The following is a 24,645-nucleotide window of genomic DNA, read 5'->3' as shown; positions in this document are numbered from 1 at the left end:
CCAGGACAGCCAAGAAAAAGAACTTGTGGCACCAGATAACTGAGTACACGTGCTTGCTGGCAAGCCTGACCACTGAAGTTGATCTCCAGAAGCCATGCAGGGAAAGGAAAGAATCAACTCCTGAGAATGTCCATTGACCTGCATGTGTGTTCTGGTGTCCACACACAATAAATAAATGAAATAAAAAAAGCTACGCATATTTGGCACTCACTTTTCGTCTTAGTACTTGGGAGACTGGGGCAAATGCCTCATGAATTCAATGTTGAAGGCCAACTTGGTCCACAGAGCAAGTTCCAGGCCAGTCAGGGCTACAGCGTGAGACCAAGTCTCAAAAAACAAAACAGCAAAAGCTGTTTATACCTTTAATTCCAGAACTTGGGAGGCAGAGGCAGGTAGTCTGAGTTCAAGGCCAGCCTGGTCTACAGAGTGAGTGCAGCCAAGGCTACCCAGAGAAACCCTGTCTTGAAAACCAAAACCAAACCATACCAAACAAAAAAACAAAAAACAATCCCAGCAACAACAAAGCCACATCTAAAGTTTTTGAATCCAGAAATGCAGTGGTGCTACTCTGATGGAAAAGTCTAAGGTCCTGCATAGTCAGAAGAACAAATAGTCATCCAACAAGAATATTGGAAATAAACTCAACACCTGCCTACAGCACATCTTACTTCCCACTTCTGAGCTAAATGCTAAATGGAACCAGAACTTACCACTTCATTAAAAAAAAAAAAAGTAGTTGATGCTGTTACTTTGAAATTGTTCCAATTGAACCAAAACTCTAGTAAGCGGAGCATCTGCTGTTGTGCAGGCATGTGATGAGTTTTATTTAGGCGTTTCTAAGGGTTCTGCTTCAAAGGGAGCTTTGCATGCAGCGTTCAGGCGTCTTTATGAAGGTGGTCTCTTCTTTCAGAGCTCATGTATCATCAAGATCTGCAGAGTTCTCGCTGTCATTTGCAACAAGGGCTTCTCTGTTCTCGTAAGTCCAGAAGCCATTCAGATCAATCAGAATAGTCGTGACTGTGTCTCCTTGGTTACTGTTGATCAAATCCTGAAGGGAGATTTTCAAAGGATCCTTTGGTTTTACCATGTCAAAGATTTCATCCTATAAGAGAAAAAATAATGAAAGCTGGTAGAAGTAATTTCCATCACACAGTTATGTAAAATTCAAAGTAGGTATTTCCCTATTTTACAAATTTTTATTCCAGTTTTTTCTTTTCTACCTAATAAGCATCTCCATTTTCTTTTCAATTTCTCTGTGTAACAAGAGCCATAGCTGTCCTGCCCTCACTTTGTAGACAAGGCTGATCCAAAGAAATCCACCTGCCTCGGACTTCTTAGGGTGCTGGAATTAAAGGTGTGCACCACCACGCCTGGCTGATAGGCATCTTCTTAACTACAGAATTTTCTTGGATAATTTCTTAGCTGTGTGAGAACTGTCTCTCATTTTATAGATGAAGAAAACAGGCTCACAGTTTAATCCAAGCTCATGGCTAATCAATGGCAGAGCTATCCAATACAGCATTCTTTGAATGTAACTAACTACTTTTTAAGCATTTTACTACCTTCTAATAGTGGGGCAAAGTCTTGGCATAATCTTTTTCACCTGCATGGCTGGATGGGAATCAAACCCAAGACATCTAGTTTTTTGCCAAGTAAGCACTGTGCCACTAAGCTGTGTCACTATACTTTAAAACAAGAGCTCATCTAAGCAAAACTCAGAGATAGCAATAAAACTTCATTTCCAGCTGGGCACAAAACAAAACAAAACAAACTGCTTTTCCAATAATAGCTTCTTTTACTCTATTCCCAATACGGGAGGAATGGAACTCTATATTAAGGAATTAGTCATCCAAAATAACAAAACTGTGCCAAGACTCAACTAGAATTCATGGAAGAGCCTCCACTATGTTACAAAGTATACAGTATAAATATTTGCAAGGCATTAGCCCATGTTTTCTAATCTTTTGTAGTAAAATTACCCTAGAATTTTGTTTTGTTTTTCAGAGACAGGGTTTTTCTGTGTAGCCCTGGCTGTCCTGGACTCACTTTGTAGACCAGGCTGGCCTTGAACTCACAGTGATCTGCCTGCCTCTGCCTCCCCAGCGCCACCATACCCGGCTACCCTAGAATATTTAGTAACATTTAAAGAAGCAATGACGTTTTTAAAAAAATTTAGAGTAGGGCCTGGAGCGATGGCTCAGCAGTTAAGAGCACTGTCTGCTCTTCCAGAGGACCTAGGTTCAATTCCCAGCAACCACATGGTGGCTCACAACCTCAACACTGGGATTTGATCTTCTCTTCTAGCATGCCGGTGTACATGCAAATAGAGCACACAGTATCCATTAAATAAATAGGTAAATAATCTTTACAAAGTTTTAGAGTAACTTGGGTTCATAAAATAGAAACTTTTAAAGTTTGAATTCTTTTCCAGATTGGTTGAAGATTGAAGTGCTGGTTCTTAAATTCAGGTTTCAAAGTCTGAAGTTCCCCCCATTTGTGTTGCATCAGAGTACCCATCAGGCTTACCCTTGGTTAAAATTGGCCAGGGTATTTTTATTGTGTTATTCAACTTGAAGTAGAAAGATCCTATTGAATGATTTTCCTAGCTGGTGAGCTGCAGACTAAATGTTGAATAACGCATATGTTTCAGATAATGATGTTTTTCTAGATTTGTGTTTATATGTGGGGGTATGTGTGATGGCTACATGTGTGCCAGTACCCACAGAGGTCAGTGGAGGGGTCAGATCTCCTGGAGTTACATACGTGAATTCTTGGAATAGAATGCAAGTCTCTGTCTCTTTTACCCGAATTGCCATCTTTCCAGCCCTGAGTAACGATGGTTTCCATATTGAAAGATGTAAGTCTCTTTAATGGAGCAAAGTATGCAGGCTCTTTAATGCAATATACTAAAGGGCTTGAACCTAAATAGTCCTCCAGCTGAATGCTGGGTTTGTTAGTGAAAAGGACTGCTAAAGGAAGCAAGCTAACTGACATTTTTTCAAATGAAATGAACGGATGCTTCCATGAAAACACGAGTGATAATGAAATCAACACATCAATCAGTAAGTCCAAATTTGTCTCTATTTCTGATGATGTAAGTATCAGTTCAGAACAAGTAACAGCAAAAATCTGATTTGGAATGATGTTTCATAGTTCATAAACTGCTTTCATATGAAGCTGGATACATTATTCAACATTACTTAGTATTATTGTAGCTATATTATCTGATAATGTTACATAGGTAAATGAAAAGTAATAACCTTGACATCTTGAAATGAAACAGGATCCTGTCCATGGATTTTCATTAGTTCTTGTATGGCCTGTATTTAAGGGAAATAAATCTATAAATAGCAATTAAATTCTTACCCCACAGTTCCCACCCAGTTCAACACTGTACATAGGCCCATAAGCTTCACCATCTCATGGTCCTTGTCAGTCTTTCTTCTGACTGTTCCACTTCAGTCCAAACTGGAGGAGGGTAACCACAGACCTTTCTACACTTACACTTTAGCTATTGAGAACTTGAGGTGAGGAAGGAGGGTTAAGACTGGGGCTAGAGAGATAGCTCAGAGGTTAAGAGCACTGACTGCTCTTCCAGAGGTCCTGAGTTCAATTCCCAGCAACTACATCTCACAACCATCTATAGTGTGATCTGATGCCCTCTCTTCTAGCATGCAGGCAGAGCACTGTATACATAATAGTAAATCTTTAAAAAAAGAAAAAAAAAAAAGACTGCAGACTGCTGTTACTTCACAGGAATGTCCTCCAACCTCAGGTGGGCCCCCAGGGTGGCCTAAGCAACTACTAATCGGGTTCTGGTTTCCAGAAATGCTTATACTTTCACTTGTTTATTTCTTTAAACTTTTAAATGTGTAAAAGTGTTTTGCCTGCACGTATATATGTATACGTGCTATATGTGTGCCTGGTACCCAAGAAGGTTAGAAGTTGTCAGATCCCCTGGACATGGAGTTACAGTAGTCGTGAGCCACCATATGGCTGCTGGGAACTAAACGCAGTTTCTCTGTAAGAGCAGCAAGTGCTCTTAACCAGTGAGCCAACTCTCCAGCACCACTTCACCATTCTAAAAGACCAATCTCTCTACTCTCAGAAAAAACAGAGCTAGACCACCCAGACTCCTCCCTCTGAAACCAAAGCCCAGCACAGTGGCACATGCCTGTAATACTCATGAGGCAGAAGGATCCAGAGTTAGTCATCCTTGGCTACCTAAGTAGGTCCTGCCTGGGTTACTTGGACCCCACCTCCAGGAAGCCAGAACCTTTAACAACAGAGTGACTAAGTAAGCTACCACCATTCATCTGGAAGCTGAAATTCTTGGCAGTTGTGCTGGTTAGCTTTTTGCCAGTTTGACACAAATGAGTCACGTGGAAAGAGGAAGCCTCAACTGAGGAAATGCCTCCATCAGACTGGCCTATAAGGCAATTCTGTGGGATACTTTCTTGAGTAATGCTTGATGTGAGGGTCAAACCCCATGTACTGGTGCTACCCATGGGCTAATGGAGCTGGGTTGTATAAGAACACGGCTGTGGGCCGGGCGTGGTGGCACACGCCTTTAATCTCAGCACTTGGGAGGCAGAGGCAGATGGATCCCTCTGAGTTCAAGGCCAGCCTGGTCTACAGTGCGAGTCCAGGACAGCCAAGGCTACACAGAGAAACCCTGTCTTGAAAAACAAAACCAACCAACAAAACAAAACCACCCCCCCCCCACACACACACACAAAGAAAGCAGCTATGAGAGCCGAGAAGGGCAAGCTGGTAGGCAGTGCTCTTCCACGGACTCTCCGGGTTTCTGCCTTGGCTTCTCTCAGTGATAGAACAAAAGTGAACTAAGAGTCATTAGCTAATTCCTTAGAGATTCCCACTCTGAGGTGTCACTAGTCAGAGTATCCCAGGAAGTCTCTGTAGGGGCCTCAGTGTCCAAGCTTAGCCTCATCACTGTGATAGTGTTATATATGTTAAATTTTGTAATATTATGAAGAACAAAAACTGTAGCTATGAAAATGTGGTACAGGGGCTGGAGAGATGGTAGAGCATTGGGTTGCTCTTCCAAGCAACCTCATGGTGGTGCACAACCATCTATAATGACATCTGGTACCCTCTGCTGGCAAACATGCAGGCAGAGCACTGTATACATAATAAATAAATTTAAAAAGAAAAGAAAATGTGGTACAGAAAACATTTCACAACTCTCCCACACAGTAGAAATGTTCCCATTCAAACTAAGGACTCGCAGGAGCAGGGCGGACGTTCCTATTCTTTACATCTGCTGGTGCTGATGCACGGCACACAGTCTGTCCGGTTAAAAATGATTACTCGAGGCTAGAGAGATGGCTCAGTGGTCAAGGGCGCTTGTTGGTCTTGCACAGGACCAACACAGGTTTGAGTCCCAGCATCCACACGGCAGTGCACGACCATCCATAGCTCCAGTTTGAGGACCCTTTATGGCATCAGCACATGACATGATGCGCAAATATCAATGCAGACAAACACATATACATAAGCCTAAAAAAACCTGACTAATGTCTACAAAAACTGCCTAGAAGGAAGCTAGGTATTTCCAAGTGAGTTACTGATGGCCAGAAGCACAAGATGTCTCATCTCCAAAGGCTGAGCCCCTCACATGTTTCCATAACAATACTGAAAAGGTAACAAAATCAGCTTTACTTTACCAGTATGTATTTCTTAAAAATAGGAACAAAACAGACATGATTTCCATTTTAAATCTATTAGTCCTCTTAAATTTCAAAACAAGTTAGGTAAAACTGTCAGTACATACAAAAAAACAAATACTTTAACACATCTTAAGGTAATGGTACTCCTTTACCCAAACCATACTTACCCTAAAGAAATAATTAAGGGAAAAGACATTCAGATACCCCTTGTTCTCAATGTCCAGCAGCTTGAAAATATACTGCAGAGCTGCAGGCTCCTTTCTGTTTTCTAAAGCAAGAACAAAGTCCAGGTAGGTCTTATAATCCTACAGAAGAAAAAACATTCATAGGAGATCTTGAGTGCAATTTTAAACGAGTGTCTGCTGAGATGAAGTTATTTTGTAATCGCAGATGGCAAATTCAAGTATTTTTTTAAAATATGAAATAAATGTGGGCCGGGCGTGGTGGCGCACGCCTTTAATCCCAGCACTCGGGAGGCAGAGGCAGGCGGATCGCTGTGAGTTCGAGGCCAGCCTGGTCTACAAAACGAGTCCAGGACAGCCAAGGCTACATAGAGAAACCCTGTCTCAAAACAAAACAAAACAAAAACAAACAAACAAACAAAAAGCCAAAAAAAGAAAGAAATGCATGTATGCATTTAGTGATGGTTTCCTAGGAATTTCAAGCAGTTGCTACTCTATAGGACAGTTTTCAAAGACACAGCCAGTTTCTTTGAGCAATTTGCTTAAACTATAATTTTCTTCTATTATACTATGAAAGTGTCAAGATAGCCTGGTGGTGGTGGCACACGACTTTAATTCCAGCACTTGGGAGGCAGAGGCAGGTGGATCTCTGTAAGTTGGAGGCCTGCCTGGTCTACAGAGAGTGTCCAGGAAATCCAGGGCTAAAACTGAGAAACCTTGTCACGAAAAACAAAACAAAACAAAAGTGTCAAATCAGTGATTAAGTTATTTTATGCTGCCATTAAATTTGTTTTCAGTGTTTTTTTCCCCAAGATTTATTTATTACTTATACAGTAATCTGTCCATATCTGCATGCCAGAATAGGTCACCAGATCTCATTATACACGGTTGACTGGGAATTGAACTCAGGACCTCTGGTAGAGCAGCCAGTGCTTTTAATCTCTGAGCCAGCTCTCTAGCCCCTCAGTGTAGTTTCTTTGAAGAATCTATTTTCAGCCAGGCGGTGGTGGCGCACGCCTTTAATCCCAGCACTTGGGAGACAGAGGCAGGCGGATCGCTGTGAGTTCAAGGCCAGCCTGGTCTACAAAGTGAGTCCAAGACAGCCAAGGCTACACAGAGAAACCCTCTCTCGAAAAACAAAAACCAAAACAAAATAAAACCAACAACAAAAGAATCTATGTTTTGGATAATGAACAGTGGTCTATTTAATTGCTATTTAGAGCCCATTCATCCACATCTGTGGGTCACATCAACTGTGGGCTGAAAGAAAATATCTGGGAAACCCTTGACTTTTCACCTAACAGACTCTCCCTGTCAGTACTCAAACCACACAGTACAAGTGCACAGCGTTCACATTGTATTAGGGATTACAAGCAGCCTAAAGATGATCAAGTGCACTGCAGCCAGTGCACGGAGCATCTGTGAATCCTGACCCTGAAATGTGGGGTCTGGACGCAGGCCACAGAGTGAGCCTGAGCCAGTAAGCAGCACTGGGGAAGCTGAAAGCGGGGGTGGTGGTGGGGTGGGGTGGGGGGTAGTGTCACAGCTGAAGCCAGCATGGGCCTGCAAGCTTATGTCTCCACAACAGAAGAAAAAAGAAATCAGAAGATTTTCAGTAGAATGAGGAGGTGGCAAGGTTGCCTGAGGGCCTGAGGCGGGCACCTGTATTCCTGACGAGAGGGAGACTAGGATCCTAAGGCTCTGGTGGCTGGCCAGGCTAACCAGAGATCCTGTCTCAGGTGGGCTGCATTCCTCAAGTTGTAGACCTCTACTACAGGCATGGAAACTTGCACATACAAACAGGATTTTAAAACTACGAATGGAAGCTAGAAACATGACAACAGGCTGTCTGCCCCTTACAAGGGGGTACTTGTAGTTTATTTGTATTTTTTTAAATTTATTTTGCTTGTTGAGACAGAGTCCCACTCACCCCTGGCTGTCCTGGAACTCTCTGTGGTTCAGGCTGGCTTCAAACTCAAGGAGCTTGCGTCTCAGCCCCGAGTGCTGGGGTGAGCCACCATATCTGGCAGAATACTTGTCTTATATGATAAAAAGAACAGGAAAAGAAGCCCACATTCTTGGAAACTATTTGGAACAATATGATAAAGAATGGTTTTGGCATAAATTGTAGCATGAGAAACTAAGGAAATGGCATGAGGATATGTAGGTCAGTTGTTAGTGTTTGCTGAACACGCACAGTGAAGCCTTGGACTGAATCCCCAGCACAGAGTAAGCACAGCACACTGTAATCCCAGCACTGAAGCAAGGCCAGCCTTGGTGACAGGACACCCTGCCTCAAAAAAGCAAAACGAAACAAGAGTTAAGGAGACAGAGCTTCATTATGGCTTAACTCCATCCACTTCTGCCCCTGGTTTTTCTTATTCACTAAAAGGGATTGGTTTACGATAAACCTCCAACATCTATGTCAAGAGTTGTGGAGTCACTTTTCCTTTGCTGTTGGCCAAGAGTAGTGCTGCCATACAGCCTGCTGGTGTCACAGTAGCATAATACAGTGTAAGGGCTCACTCTTATCTGGATGACTGTTTCTTAAGCAGTCTTCATTGGGAAAACTGTGCCCTTACTCTTTCTCTATTTGTTCTGAGATGCTCTACACCAATGCTCAACCGTCTTAATAACCCAACCATAACATTATTTATTTATTTATTTATTTGGTTTTTCAAGACAGGGTTTCTCTGTGTAGCCTTGGCTGTCCTGGACTCACTTTGTAGACCAGGCTGGCCTCAAAGTCACAGTGATCCACCTGCCTCTGCCTCCCAAGCACGGGGATTAAAGGCGTGCGCCACCACTGCCCGGCCCAACCACAATATTATTATCATTACTGCTTTGTAACTGTAATTTTGCTGCTGTTATGACTCACAATGTAAATATCTGTTTTTTCTGATGATTTTTTTTGGGGGGGGGAAACAGCCCTCAGGTTGAGAGCCACTGCTCTGTGGTCCACTTGACTTCAAAATTCAAATTCTCCTCCCTCATTTTCCATCATTCTGGGATTACAGGTGCATCACCCTCTCTAGCCCTCTACAATTTTTATTCTGTGGCCTTTTGTTGTTATTGTTTATTTTTTAAACAGAGTATCCTATCACCCAGGCTGACCTTAAACTCACTATCTCCTGCCTGCCACCTTGCAAGTGTTGGAATTTCAGGCTTCTTACACCACCACACTTTGCTTCCAAATGTTTTTTATTAACAAGAATAGTGGTTTTAAAATGTTATTTACAATTTTTCTTCTCAAAGCTGGGTATGATATATCTTTAATCTCGGCACCCAGAAGGCAGAGGCAGGCGGATCTCTTTAAGTTCCAGGCCAGCAAAGGCTACAGAGTGAGATCTTATTTTTAAAATAAGCTTTTCTGCTCAGCATGGTGGTATATACCTTTAATCACCAACACCAGGGAGGCAGAATCAAGGTCAAGGCTAGACTGACATAGTCAGTTGAAAGCCAGCCAGAGCCACATAGTGAGACTTGGTTGTCCCCAACCACCCACCCCCCAAAAAAGGAATTTTCTTTCCCAGGTGTTTTGAAAACATTAAAGAGAATATTTAACAAAATCTCTACATCTCTAAAACATCTGTATAATCTAAGATGTAATTTCTAAATTTAAATATAACTAAACTTCCGTGTATTTTGAGAGGGAAGAGGAAGACTGTATGTTAGTTAGCTTCAGCTATTAAAATAGACACAGTAACCCGACAGGACTCTCAGCCTTAGCTGGCTATGGTAGCGTCACACCCAGAACCTCAGACCTTAGGAGATGCCAGCAGAAGTAACTACACGGTAAGTCCCAGGCAGCCTGCGCGACAGAGAGAGCAACGGGCCTGATTTAAATCACAGCATACATGGTCTGTCAGACCTGGTAATTTAATGACTGAACTATTTATATAGAAATAGTTTAAGGGGTGGGGGGCTGAAGAGATAGTTCAGAGGTTAAGAACACTGACTGTTCCTCCAGAGGTCCTGCATTCAATTCCCAGCAACCACATGGTGGCTTACAGCCATCTATAATGTGATCTGATGCCCTCTTCTGGTTTGCAATTGTACATGCAGGCAGAGCACTGTATACATAATAAATAAATAAAACTTAAAAAAAAAAAGTGGTTTCCTTAGGCATACCAACAATGAATGAGAAAAATATTACATTTTCTATGTTCTAAGCTCAGAGGGAAGGTTTTTGTTTGTTTGTTTGGTTGGTTGCTTTTGGATTTTTGAGACAGGGTTTCTGTGTGTAGCCCTGATTATCCTGGGCTCCCTGCTTTTGTAGACCAGGCTGGCCTCAAACTCACAGAGATCTGCCTGCCTCTGCTTCCCGAGTGCTGAGATTAAAGGGCGTGTGCACAACCATGCCCAGCCTGGGTTTTTGTTTTGTTTTTGAAGACAGAGTTTCTTTGTGTAGCCCTGGTTATCCTGGAACTCACTCTGTGAACCAGGTTGGCCTCGAACTAAAGAGATCCACCTGCCCCAAGTGATGGGGTTAAAGGCGTGCACCACCACCGCCCAGCTTGAGGTACATGTTTTCCTGAAGAGTCGATTCAGAATGTCAAGTAGTTCCATTGACTTAACATTTTAAGATGCTGTTACACGCTAATATTAATACTGCTGAAGGAAGCAGGGCATGCTGGCACGTTCCTACAGTCCTGGTACTTGAGATGGCAAGACAGCAGGCTCTAGACTTCAAGATCATTCTTGACCATTAACCACATTCAATGCCAGCATGGTCTTCCAGAGGCCCTAATATTCAGACAGACACACACAACTGTTGATTTACATTAAGATAATAGCTTATGGAAAATGTAGGAGCCTAAATTTTTAAACAGCAGATTTCAACAACTACCATTTCTCCATCGTAAGTGAGACACTCCTGGAACACTCGGTCTAAGAAGACATTGGTCATGGTTGCTGTTCCATAGCGGGAGAGTTCTTCTTTACTGAGCATGCCATTGTGATCTTTATCAAGATTCAAATACTGACCTGGCGAAAAGATAATAGAAACATAAAATGATATTGTAGAAGACTAATGAAATTCAATAAATCCAAATCCCTCCCAAATACCCCTGACACTAGCATTTGATTGCAAAATAAGACAAGAGCTGTTGTTCTGAACTGTGAAAGGACAGACTGCACTGTTCTACATATGCTCTACAAAGTACAGTAACTGCAGAAGAGAGCTCAGACATTAGTGACGGAGCAGGTACATCCCAGGAGCCTAGAACAGTCCTTTCTTTCTTTCCTTTTTTTTAAATTTTTTTTTTAGGTTTTTCAAAACAGGGTTTCTCTGTGTCACAGTCCTGGCTGTCCTGGACTCACTTTTGTAGACCAGGCTGGCCTCGAACTCACAGCGATCTGCCTGCCTCTGCCTCCCCAGTGCTGGGATTAAAGGCGTGCACCACCACACCTGACTCTACAACAGTGAGCATTCTCTGGGCGTAAAGCAAGCAGCCTGGGTATACAATAGCTCTCTCGACATCGATCCCCTGGGGAATGGGAAATGGGATCCCCTTAGTAATGGGTCCTACCATAGACCCTCAGGGCCGAAGGAGCAGAAAACCAATTTGTTTCTTGACTCTCTTTGGACAATTCCTCATCCCTTAGCTAAAAAAACACAAAAATATAATTAGAAAATAGCGATTATCATGTGATAAAATAAGGTAGTTTAAAAAAATATTTACCTCTAGTAAATCATCTAGGAAGCTGCATGCTAAAATATCTTGAATTTTGATCTTCCCTTAAAAAATACAATGAAATACAATTTCATTTTGAGAACAAGCTATTTTCTAGAGGTGTTATTTTACAAAGTTATTCTACAGAATCATATAGTAGCTCTTAGGTTCCTTACATTTTGTTACAAAATTGAAACACTGAGAAAAATGCACACACAAAAGCAAAATGAAATAAAAATACTCCAAATAACAAAAAGAGGAAACAAACCCCAATAACCCACAAAACTCTACATTTCTACTCGTATGCCTTCAATGATAAGAAGCTAAGCAGGAAATTCCTACTATCCTTTTGTTAGCAGAGTCTACAAAAGCGTATGTCATATTTTTCCCAAAGAGGGACAATACTGGTAATAAAGGGGTGGAGCGGGAGAGCGCAGCTGCTGAAGGGTAAGGCCATTCTTCTCAAAGATGGTTTCTAGCACCTATGTCATCGAAGCCCAGCTTTCCAGCTTTCTTTTTGCCAAGTGTGGTGATGCATTCCTTTAATCCCAGATACTCAGGAGACAGGCAGGCAGATCTCTATGCGTTCAAGGTCAGCCTCGACTATAGAGTGAAACACCACCTTATTAATTAAAAGGGTATATCTAACTGAAAAATAGGGGGTTTCTATGAGTATACTGTTACAAGTATATTTACTAATCTGGCCACCACTTAAAAAGGAGAAATACATTATAGTTAAATGACTCTCAAATACAAATTTTTCATAAGAAGAGACTAATCATACAGTATGTCATATACCAGGCAGCAAGACATATAACTGTATGTGGCGCCTTAGAATTGGAAGAAGTGACAGTGACTGCTCACCTAGGTCACACTTCCAGGGACAAAAGGAAACTTGGTTTTTCTTTTGAGGTAGGGTTTCACCTCACAGAGACTATCTGCCTCTGTCTCTGCCTCCCTGGTGCTGGGACTACAGGCCTGCACCACCACGCCCAGTGTGAAGGGCATTATTAAGAGAGTAGGTGTAGTGGTTTGAGTAGGGATGGCTCATATAGGCTCATATATTTGAATGCTTGGTGACTAGGGAATAGTGCTGCTTGACAGGGATTAGGAATTCTGGACGATCGCTACAGAAAGCAAATCACGTGGCTGTCTTGTACTCTTGCCCACTCTCTGAGACTTTCCAGATTATGTCACTGACTTTAAGAACAAAGAGAAACTGTGGAGGCTGGTCCAATAGTGAGAGAGCGTGCAAGAGTAATATCCCAAAGTTTAAGATAGATATACTTTTTTCTTTTACCTGTTCTTAGAGGGTCCAAAAAGAAGAAGAACTTCCTAACGGCAGTACAAACATAAAAGGAGTAAAAGGATTTTTCCAACCCATCTAATTGTGGCAAAGTAGGAATAAGTTCCAGTATGTAGTTTTCTAAGTCCTGGAAACAAAACAAAATGTTGGTTAAATCTCCTGCCTTGACTTCCCTCTGTGACTGCCTGGAAGCTAGAATTGTAAACTAAATAAAAACCCTCCTCCCTTTAAGATTGCTTTGATTAGAGTATTTTATTACAGCAAAAGAAACAATACTATGACACCAAGTTAACATATTTAAAACTCTCTGGTACACACATGTAGTCCCAATATTTTGGAGGAGGCAGAGGCAGGAGGATCACTGCAAGTTCAAGGCCAGCCTAGCTACAAGGGCTGCAAAGTGAGACTTTGTCTCACAAAATCCAAATGAAAAAATACAAGTCTGCTGGGGCGCTTTGTATTTAACAACTTTATTTTTCCTCTATTTTAAGCATATGCCTGGTAGACCAATGAATCAAAGTTCATAAACAGGTACCCCAAAGCTGCTTTCTAAAATGAGCTTTTCCCAGCTCCTCCTGGCCTTCATCTGCTTACCCTATTCCCTACTTTATATCATCAAAATAAAATTTAGGACTCAACTTTAGCTTCTACATTCCTTTTGCCAGTATCTCATTTTCTAATCACACATCCAATCTACCAATAAGATGTGTGTCCCTCCCCCACCCCACCCGACCCTCTGTGTTCCCTTCTTTCCTTTCTTTTTAGAGTAGTAGAGGTGAAGGTACAATGTCCAAAACATGTACTGAATACATCTGTTTTTAGCCTTGGGGGTGGGGGTGGTGAGCCAGGGTCTCCCTGTGTGACTCAGGCTGGCCTCAAATTTATGAGTCGTCAATCTCCTGTTCAGCCTCTGAGTGCTGAGCTCAACAAGCGTGAGCTCCCACGCCCAGCTTTATTTCCAGCTCCCTCTACAGCCACCCGCAGTCTTGGCCACTATCATATTTTTACCTATACTACTATCATAGCTGCCTATTATTTCTGCCTCCATTTTATACTCTTATAATCTTTCATAATACATCCAGAGTAGTCGGGCATGGTAGCACAGGCTGTTAATCCCAGCACTTGGGAGGCAGTGGCAGAGGCAGGCATATCTCTGAGAGCTCGAGGCCAGCCTGATCTACAAAGTTAGACAGCCAGGGTGATACAGAGAAACCTTGTCTCAAAAAGCCTAAATAAATAAATACATATATACATAAATAAATAATAGTACATCCGGAGTGATCTTTAGAATTAGAAGCCATGGGCCAGGCAAGATGGTTTAGTGGATAAAGGCACTTACAGCCACGCCTGATGACCTGAATTCGATTCCTGGTTCCTTTATGACAGAGAGAAAGAACCAACGCCTAGAAGTTGTCCTCTGACCTCCACACTTACACGTAAAATAATACAAAAACAAAAACAAAAACCTGACAACTCATTGAAACTTTCACTGGCTTAAGAATCTTAGAGTAAAATCTAAATTCCTCATTACAGCCAAAAGGGCTTAATATGTGGTGGCCACTATCTCCTTCTCTGGCTTCATCTGCCACGTCAGCATTTGTCCTAGCCACACTGGCCTCCATTTCTACAGAGACAGGCAGAAGCAAGAGCCATTTACTACAATGTTGGTCTGAATATTAACTATATACTATCCTTGGGAAGGACAAAATGATGATCAAAATAGTTTACTCATTAGCTGTTTTGATATTTATACCCAACATACCAACTCTCTTAAGCTCTAAAAGAGGTCTCCATGTTGGAGAAAAAAATATAAGCAAAGAAGAAATATACCTACACAATTTGCTGCTAAAACCACAGAAGTAGCATAGCCATTTTGATCATGAGGTTTTAATCCCACGCATAGCCTGACCCAATGACATGAATACCTACTAGGAAACAAACACCCTCTTGGTATCTTACCATGTCCCTCTAAACCTGTGGGTAAAAACAACGCCATTATTCTATAATAAAGGAACTTCCTGGTCTTTCTCAAAATAATAAAATAATGTATATTTGCAAATAACCAAGAGCCGGTGAGGCAAGATGACCTAGCAGGTCAAATGCTTGCTGTGCAGGCCTACAGACCTGAGTTTGAGCTCTAAAACCCACGTAAAGGTGGGAAGAGAGAAGCAGCTCCACAAAGTTGTCCACGTGTTCCGTGGCACGTGTGAGCCCTATCACTTCTCTCTCTCTCCAGCCCTAGAGGCGCGGGCTAGGGAGACGCTCGGTGGGTAAGGCACTTGCTTTTCAAGAGGGAGAACTAGATAGAGTTCAGCTTCCAGATCCTGTATAAATGCCAGCGGGCTGGTGGTCCACCTGCAACGCCAGCCTGGCCTAGGGGTGCCCAGAGCAAGCTGGTTAGCAAGCTAGCCATATTGCAAGCTCTGGGTCTGACGCAAAGCCCGCCTCAACGAAGAAGGAGAAAGAGTGAATGAAGATGGTTCCTGACTTCAACTCGACCTCAGTCCTCCATGTTTGCCTGCACACATGCCAAATACACACAACTCCTACATGTACAGAGAAAATGGAAAAACAAAACCCAAAACTTTGGCCGGGCAGTGGTGGCACACCCCTTTAATCCCAGCACTTGGGAGGCAGAGGAAGGTGGATTTCTGTGAGTTTGAGGCCAGCCTGGTCTACAGAGCGAGTTCCAGGACAGCCAAGAATACATAGAGAAACCCTGTCTCAAAACAAACAAACAAAAAACTAGCCAAAACACTGTTTCTTCAGTAATTTTTTTTTTCAATCTCAGGGACAATATCTCACTATATAGCCCTAGCCAGCTTGGAATTCCATGTGTGGGGTAGGCTAGCCGCAAGCTTGCAGTGGTCCTTCTAAGTGATCCTGGCCTTAAGCTAGGATCACGGGTGTGTGGCACCACACTCCACTCTTGTCAATTATTTAAAAAGTCTGTTTATATACATTCTGTTCACTTATTGATAATGTTTTATTACATAGCTCAGGATGCCCTGGAACTCTATGTGCAGTTTCTACTACCCCTGAACTCCCAAGAATCTTTTTGCCTCAGCCCCTAAAGTGCTTGAATTAGAAACAAATACTATGATGTTCAGCTTCATTTTCCTTTAAAAAAATGAAAAAAAAAGTTTTTTAAAGGCTGGAAAAAAGAACCTAATGACCATTTATGTGGCTAATATATACTGAACTTAGCATGTTTACAGAGGCAAAATCAAGCAAATAAAAGCCATTGACAAAATCAAGCAACATAAGACTTACCTACAGTCACAACTCACTTGGCGATAATGTGAGGATTTGATGTCTATAATGTTTATTAAGTTTGGATCAATACTCACTGATTCCCGAAGGTATCCTTGCCCGGCTACATCATATAAACTGAGTCCTATTCTTGTCTGATGCAGCCAAACTGCCAACAAACAAGAAAATTACATGTAAACACTAAGATCTGTCCTTTAGTACATATATGAAAAACAATAAGGTGCAAGACTAGAAGTGTAAGCCAATGCAGGAACTCCATAAAGCCATTTTCATACATACATATAACCTGTGACCCCTAAGCCATTAAACCAAAAGAAAAAAGCCATGAAATGGCAGATTTCAACAATTCTGCCATGATTACAACCTCAGTAACGCCGATGCCCTTGGGGCTATTGTTTTCCACACATTAAACTTGACGTTCCACGAAACAGAGAGAGCTAGCCCAACACTGTCTTCAGTGAAGCCTGTATCCTCCTGAGGTTAATTACTGCAGCCAAATCTGTTCTTGACAATGGCACACAGCACCATTCTGCAGACCAGGCGGTACTTAGGAGGGTCACAACAACTCCAAAATGTTTTAATACAGGCTTCGTGAAACCAAGAGTGCAGCTGTGGATTTGAGACTGCCCTTCAGGTACATGTATTAGCGAAACAAAATTACTTCAAACTACTCGCTGTAACTCTTGCTCTGCTTTTTTAAAAGGACTACAGTGATTTACTGCTCAAGTACACAAGACAAATATAAGCCACCAGGGCAGGCTGTGGATGGCTCAGTTCCAATCAGGGAGCAGTCCCTTGGTCTTGCGGTAACTGCCAATGGATGAACTTTCCTTCCTTACACAGCAGAGAGCTCAGCAGGTCAGGGACCAGCCCTTTGGACTTATGGAGTCTCAAGCACAAAATGGACTTGTGCTACGCCCTGTGAACCCCTCAGGCGCACACCTCTCTGCCCAGTGCGTAAGTCAATTCCTTCACATCATCGTGAGACATCAACTCCAGCAAGGTGAGGACAACAGGACAGAGCTGACTGGAAAAGGCCCTTTGGGGAAGAGTACACCTGTGACCCAGAAAGAAGTGTTTCTGCTATCTCTACTTTGCCGCTGTCCTTAGGGTACATGAGACTTTTGTTTAAAATAATGAATTCAATTTTAATCCAGAAAAATCACACCCCTGTACAATGTACAAGAGAACCATAATAGCACGGGAAAAAGCCACGTGACATGGAAGAAGTAACAGAAAAGCACAGACCAACACCCACTTGATTCCCAGACAAAAGTTCAAACTCACACACACACCAAGTCACCTTTTCGCATGACATAGTTAAAGAACTGCATGATGGAAATTCTCCCGTATGAATCTGTGTGAAGGAGTTTGGCAAAGACCTTTGCTGTAAAAAATTGCCTAAAAAAGGAAAATAAAGATTAAAATGGTCTACTAGCATAGCACAAAAATGATGTCTATAAGAATTAACAAACAATATCAATTTATACAATTAAAAATCAAAGTAAGAGATAATGGACTCCTAATAGTTCAAAATTTAAAATAGTAAGTTGTAAATATTTGCATTTTCTTTGCGTTCTTCAAAGAATGAAGACCTAGATCCATGGACGGGTAATCGGTCTTTAAAGGCACCTGAAAGCCACCAGCACTTTTGATGAGATCTGGCTGTACCTCTGTTCACCAGAGATCAATGTGAGCTAGCAAAGAGACATCACATCCCCGGGGGGTTGAGCACCACGTTCTGAAAACGCAGCATTTCTAGTCTAAAGACAAAGGAAAAGACACTAAAATCATGACTATATTCTAGTTATGGGATCGTGTCTCACTGGTGTTTGAATATCTTGTAGCAAATTTTCCTTGGATGTTACATACAGTGTAAGTGATTTAATACACTGGCCATGATGTTTAATACACTGATCATGGTGTATGTAGTATTTAAAAGGTTATCTATACAACTATATTAAAGAGGGCAAGAGAGTGGTTAAGAGTACTGACTGCTCTTCCAAAGGGCCTGGGTTCAATTCCCAGCACTCACATGTCAGCTCACAACTGTCTGTAACTCCAAGATCTGACACCTTCACACAGACATATATGCAGACAAAACACCAATGCACATAAAATAAAAACAAATTATATTTTTAAAAGTTACTATATTAAAGAGTTTATCTAAAAGGAATACCATGGTTTTATAAACACATAATATAAAATATTGTGTGTTTAAGTAGATGTGGGTTGATATAAAGACCATGTAAGTATATAAATTATCATTAAGCATTAAACATCGAAAGCCCACTGTGGAACTTGTATACTATGAAGTTCCTGCTCTTGGGTAAACATCCCCAGTCTGGCTCTGAAGACACCACCTCAGGTGGCCAGCTACCTGCCGCAGACAGCTACCCTGTCTTACTCTTCATAGCTCTGAGTTTAATTTTATCATTTGTGCTTACCATTTTTGTGCCCTTAAAACTGCTTTATAGTAAGCAACTCTCATTTATATTTAAACTATATTCACTTTAAAATGACTGTAAATAGGAAAAAGTAAATCTCCGCTAAGTGAAAAAGGAATGAAGACATAGCAGCACTAAATGGCATTATTTTGCTTATTCTTTTTCTTTTTTCTGAGACAGGACCTTGCTATGCAGCACAGCACAAACCAGCCTTGAGCTTACAATCCTCCTGCCTCAGCCTCTAGAAGGTAGATGACAGGTGAATGGCAGCATCCCCAACTTGGTATCTTCCCTGCCCCCCCCCATCCCTCTGTCTCACTATGTAGCTCTGGCTAGCTTGGAACTTGCCATGTAGAGTAGGCTGCCTTCAAAGGCACAGAGAATCACCTGCTTCTGCCTACTGAGTGCTGGGATTAAAGGTGAGAGCCACCATACCCAGTGGTAATATTTTTCTTAACAACTTCATAGCACTGTTTTGTTTTATTTTGTTTTTCTTGCTGTTTTATTACATTTTATTAAGTTGAATGCCTCAGTCTCCAGAGTACTGGGATTAAGGTGCCCAACTTTGTATCTTCTTTTCTCTCTTTGAGGCCGAATCTCACTATGGAGCCTAGGCTGGCCTTGAACTTGTGATTATCCTCCTGCATCTGCCTCTTATGTGCTGAGCCATTATACCCAGCTTTGCATTATTTTTCTCAATACATCCATACCAACACTTATGTATGTGTGGTATATGTATGTTCCTTTCTGTGGCTGTGTGCATATGTGCATGTGGGCACATAGAGAAGCCAAGGGGTGATGGGAGCTGTCTCCCTCCATGATCTCCACACTGTTTTTTGAGACAGCTTCTCTAACTGAACCTGGAGCTCATCAGTTTGACTAGCTGGCTGGCCAATGAACTCCCATCCCTATTCTACCAACATTGGGGGTTACACACACCGTCTACTAGTAGCACCCAGCTTTTATATAATTGCTGGGAATCCAACTGACTCAGATATCTACCCAGCCTCCAGTTTTTTTCTTGACTTCAAGTAACTTTATTAGAGTGCAGTCACTTAAAGTAGTAAGTCAAGCGTCACTTAAAGTCACTTAAAGTAGTAAGTCACAACACTGAATTCAACTTCTATTGATATTTGAGGCATTAAAAATGTCTAAAACACCAGGCACAGTAGCACATGCTTATAATCCCAGTACTCGGGAGGCAGAGGCAGGTGGATTGCTGTGAATTTGAGGCCAGCCTGATCTACAAAAGAGTCCAGGGACTCCAGGACAGCCAAGCCTACACAGAGAAACCCTGTCTCAAAAAAAAAGAAAGAAAGAAAGAAAAAGAAAGGAAAAGGAAAAGAAAAAAGTCTAACACAACACGTTCCTTGTTACATCACATTACTCTTACTTGCACTTTGGTCCAGCCTTTTCACCAACCTTCAAAAAATTTTCATAATTGATCATTGCTTCCTCTCCAATCATAGGTGGTATCTGGTGTTTATCCAGCAAAAACCATAAGTTCTTAAGAGAATTAGGGAAATGAAGATGTTAAAATTTAACAAATGATTTAAGAATGTAAATGCATCATTTGTCTAATAAGGTTAAGATGAATTTATGCCCCAGTATTTTGGTTACTACCAATAAAAATAACTGACACTTAATATGCTGACTAAAGTTTTTTTGTTTTTTTGTTTTTTGTTTTTTTGAGACAGAGTTTCTCTGTGTAGCCTTGGCTGTCCTGGACTCACACTGTAGACCAGGCTGGCCTCGAACTCACAGTGATCCACCTGCCTCTGCCTCCTGAGTGCTGGGATTAAAGGCGTGCGCCACCATGCCTGGCTCTGACTAAAGTTTTAAGTTTTCAAAATACATTGCGTCTTTAATCCATGTTACTATGTAATGCAGGCAGCTATCTTACTTTACATGTGAGAATTAAAGCATAAAGACATCAGATCCACTGCCTGAAGTGGGCTAGGATCTGAACCTCTGCAGAGCACCACACTGTATGTTTCCCAAACCATGACCACTCATTAGGATTCTGTGGGAACATAAAAAGCAAAGCCATAAGTGCACCCATCAGCATCAGGCCACGCAGGCTCAGCAGCGACGCTGGTGCACACCGCACACCTGCTTCAGCAACCTGTGCAGAGCCGCTCTGCAGCAGTGATTCAAAAAGGCACGATGAGCCCTGCGCGACTCACATCCACGCCCCTCGTACCTGTAATTCTTCGTTATCTAAGAGTTCTCTGCTTTTCCTCTGTAGAAAGACAGCTCTAGATTCTTCTCTTAATTTCTGGAGTAAGACTTCATCTTCAGCAGGCAACTACAAACACATTGGAAAAGTCACCTGACATGGATATGAAACTAAACTGGACCAGCTTAACAGTCTGGGCAGAGCAAGCACGCCTGCTGAGTCTATACCACCTAATAGTGTACTTACTACTAATGTCTATAATAAAAAGTAGGAGAGTCTATAGCTCAAAAAAGGGAGAGTAACCATTTTTCTGTCTTGCACCAATTTATATAAAGTCTCAACATTTTAGTACATTCAAAATATTTTATCATTGTGAAAAAACAACTATAACGAAATATACAAACTGTTCAATGTAATCCTCTAATTTTAAGACACATGGATCCCACTTCTGATGTTACGGTTTTATTTACAGATCAAAAACATCTACTCAGATAACACTTACCCTGTAATAAAACCGGGGAATGGTCTTATAGAACTCATTTGTGTTTTTTCTACCTCCTTTCCATTCTGAGTAGTATTTGGTAAATAAATCCATTTCTTCATCTTTTGATTCTTGTTCACTCTTTTTTCCTAGTAAAAACAAAAACAAAAACAAAAAATCAAAGTGAGAAAATCATAAATATCAAATATTATTCCTACTCAGGATAGCCTATATATTAGAATCTAGTTAAAATATTTGCAAGGCCAGCCTGGTCTACAAATTGAGTCCAGGATAGCCAAAGACACACAAAAAAAAGCCTGTCTCAAAAACAAAACAAACAAAAACAAAACAAACCAACAACAACAAAACAAAAACACAAAAAACAAACAAACAAACAAACAAAAACTGTAGTGGCAGAAAGGCATTCAAAACTGCTTAGACACAGAACATGCTAATCTGAACATATTAACTGCTTGGAACTCACCAATTATGGACGAGCCTAACTTGCATTGGTTTTCCTTCTGTCTCTGGAGTGAATTAAGGAATGTACCTGGCTTACAAAGGTCTATATGCTAATGAAATGATTAAGAGAACTTGATGAAGCCGGGCGTGGTGGCGCACGCCTTTAATCCCAGCACTTGGGAGGCAGAGGCAGGTGGATCGCTGTGAGTTCAAGGCCAGCCTGGTCTACAAAGTGAGTCCAGGACAGCCAAGGCTACACAGAGAGACCCTGTCTCAAAAAACCAAAGGAAAAAAAAAAAAGAAAACTTGATGATACAGGTGAAGGGCTGTCCTTCAGAATACATCCTTAGAGGGCTGGAGAGATGGCCCAGCATTGGCTGTTCTCCCAAACTTCCTGAGTTCAATTCCTAGCAACCACATGGTAGTTTACAACCATCTATAATGAGATATGGTGCCCTCTTCTGGAGTACAGGTGAACATGTAGGCAAAACCCTGTATACATAAATAAATAAATCTAAAAAAAAAAAAAAAAAGCCAGGTGGGGGTGTCAGGCAGGCGGATCTCTGTGAGCTCGAGGCTAGCCTAGTCTATAAATGGAGCCCAAGACAGCCACGGCTACACAGAGGAAACCCTGCCTCAAAACAAACAAACCAAAGAACACATTCCTGGGAAGGCAAGAGAAGAATACACCCTAGGTAGAAACATGAATCTACTACGCTGACGGCAACAGCCTTCAGTAGGAGCTATTAATATTATCCACACAGTCTAGATGATTTGTTGCACACACTCATGGCCCAGTAGCAGGACTGCTATTAGAGGTGAAGAGAAATGTGGTAAACTGGAGGGCAGCTGGAGAGATGACTCAGGAAGTTAAGAGCACTTGCCGCTCTCCGGGAGGGCTGGGGTATGTTTCCCAGCACCCACATGGCAGCCCACAACCATGTGTAACTCCTGTTCCACGCGATCCAATACCTCCTTTTGGCCTTTGCGGGTGTCAGGTCTCAAAGAAATCTGGGACAAATGGCTAAGTGAGGTGCCTACTAATACATCAAAGTGGAAGCAGGACCCATCCCCCCACCCCCCACATCACCCAATACCTGTGGCTCCTCCCAGCACTTCCCACCCCACCCCCTACCCTAAACTTCTCCAGCCCAGGGCCTGGGCTTTTCCTCCCTCAGGTTCTGACCTTACCTAACTCAGCTCTGTTGGATAAGCACCATCTTGGCTCTGCTCTCGGTTCCCATGTGCTCTCTTGGTCCATTTACCCTCCCCCCCTTCTCTCGCTCTCCTCTCTCATGGTCCCGTCTACCTGCTGGCCATATTCAGTCTGGACCCTTCCAGATGCCTCTGGCTGAACTCACCCTCTTATCTACAATGAAACTTGCCCTCAACCATATCTAGGAGCAGTCATGTCCTCATTTTCACTCAGCGGGCAACGCACAAAGATGGCACACTTACATCCGCGCAGGCTAGTCCATCTTTGTTAGTAGCGATGGAATGATGGAGGAGGAAAAGATGATAATGCGTGAGAGAGGAAAACAAGCCAGGCGATATATGAAAAAGAATGTCATCTACTGAGGGACTGGAGGGACTCAAGTAAGCGTGCAGACAAGTCTTGTCTTTTCTAGAAAGAGGGTTTCTCTGTATAACCCTGACCGACCTGGAACTCTCTGAAGACAACGCTGCTCTCCAACTCAGAGATCCACCTGCCTTTGCCTCTGCCTCCCAAGAGCTGAGATTAAGGCGCGAGCCACTGCTGCCTGCCCAGTGACTATTTTAAAGATGAAGGTTGAGTGTAAGGATACATACTTACGACCTGACAGAAATGTAAATGGCAACAATTGAGGCTCTCCTTTTTAATGTTGTCTATTTCCTCTTTGAGATATACACTTGAAAAACAGATTCATCAACTGAAGTCTGGAGAGGGCAGACTGAAGGTTTGTAAAGATCAGAGGAATTAAGTGCAGCAAAACAAATGCTTTTCTTGCAGATGCGACTTTACTTTAGCTTAGTGGATGGACATGGAGTCTTAAGAACTCACCATGGTTATGTTTTTCTTTTTGGTAGTGAGTCCAGCCTTTAATGGCTGTGCCATCTCCTCAGCCCAGTTGTTTTATACTTTAGCCAATTTCAGCAGTCTGGGTGCTGGTGTGGAACTGGAAGGATTTAACCAGACTGATTGGCAAGCAAGTGTGAAGGACCAAGGAACCAAGAATGTAAAACGAATTAATGAAATTTAAAATGGAGTGTTAAGTGAAAAGTGAGAATTAAAAGCCAGCAAGCATTCCGGAGGCTGAGGTAAGGAGGGTCAGTAACTCAAGTCTAGCCTAGGCTATAAGATAAAACCCTGTTTCTAGGGGGGAAAGGTTGAATTATAAGTCTTAGGGTTCTCAGTTATTCCTCCTAAGTCTAAGATAGTGGAAAACGGGTGCCACGGTTATGCTTTTCGCTCCTAGCAGGTCCTTTATCAGGGAAGTTTGGGTCTCCCCACCGTGGATCTCTAAAGCACATTCCAATCTGACTCCTTTGTCAAACAAGTTTAAGAGACGCGGGAAGTCCGGCTCGCACTTCCTCCTCTTCCTCCCCATTCACCGTCTCCGCCACTTCTAGCCTGGGGCGGGCTATCTAGCGGGCGGCCCCTCCCAAACTCACTCTTTGGATCCGTGTTGGGCGACGCTAACCGCCGGCGAAGGGCGTCTTTCCAGTCCATGGCTGACTCCCGCTCAGAGGACCCTACATTTGCGGTTTCTTAACCGCCCCACCCACTGCCAGCTGCGACGTCAGACGCCACCAAGGAAGGTGGAAGTTAAGAAGGCCGCCTGGACGCCATCTTGGACAAGGGCGGAAGCCGTGACTACAAAGGCAAGAAGACGAATGCTGTAGCTGTTCCGGTCACACTAGCAAGGACGGAAATCAGACATGAAATAGGTGAAAGATTATTCGTCTTACG

At 42.4% G+C, this 24,645-nt stretch overlaps 1 protein-coding gene across 2 annotated transcripts; it reads right to left on the bottom strand.

Moving 5' to 3' along the window:
- Positions 1–348: 348 nt before the first annotated feature.
- PPP2R3C (protein phosphatase 2 regulatory subunit B''gamma) lies at positions 349–24,481 on the bottom strand. 2 transcript variants are annotated; one of them, XM_084792361.1, is made up of 13 exons: positions 24,348–24,481; positions 21,255–21,382; positions 20,777–20,881; positions 19,967–20,079; positions 17,430–17,527; positions 16,204–16,274; positions 12,848–12,980; positions 11,557–11,612; positions 11,404–11,479; positions 10,722–10,858; positions 5,858–5,995; positions 3,261–3,320; positions 349–1,102 (listed from the first exon to the last, which is right to left on the bottom strand). In XM_084792361.1, exons 1-13 carry the CDS (start codon positions 24,403–24,405, stop codon positions 914–916), a joined length of 1,362 nt encoding a protein of 453 aa, XP_084648487.1. In that variant the 5' UTR covers positions 24,406–24,481; the 3' UTR covers positions 349–913. The 2 variants fall into 2 exon arrangements, with proteins under 2 accessions (XP_084648487.1, XP_084648488.1); XM_084792362.1 differs by lacking the exons at positions 11,404–11,479; positions 11,557–11,612.
- Positions 24,482–24,645: the final 164 nt, after the last annotated feature.

The sequence above is a fragment of the Acomys minous genome, assembly GCF_964271855.1.
Source record: "Acomys minous genome assembly, chromosome: 8".
In the NCBI taxonomy this organism is placed as follows: Eukaryota; Metazoa; Chordata; class Mammalia; order Rodentia; family Muridae; genus Acomys; species Acomys minous.
Note: the sequence above shows the minus strand (reverse complement) of the source record. Positions and strands in the feature narration are given on the sequence as shown.

Excerpts from the sequence above, each read along its gene's own strand:
- PPP2R3C (XM_084792361.1), bottom strand. The coding sequence starts at position 24,405 with ATGGACTGGAAAGACGCCCTTCGCCGGCGGTTAGCGTCGCCCAACACG. Across the intron at positions 12,981-16,203 it reads AAGGATACCTTCGGGAATCA|GACTTAGAAAACTACATACT; the intron begins GTGAGTATTGAT and ends TTTTGTTTCCAG. Across the intron at positions 1,103-3,260 it reads TTTCATTTCAAGATGTCAAG|GATGAAATCTTTGACATGGT; the intron begins GTTATTACTTTT and ends TTTCTCTTATAG.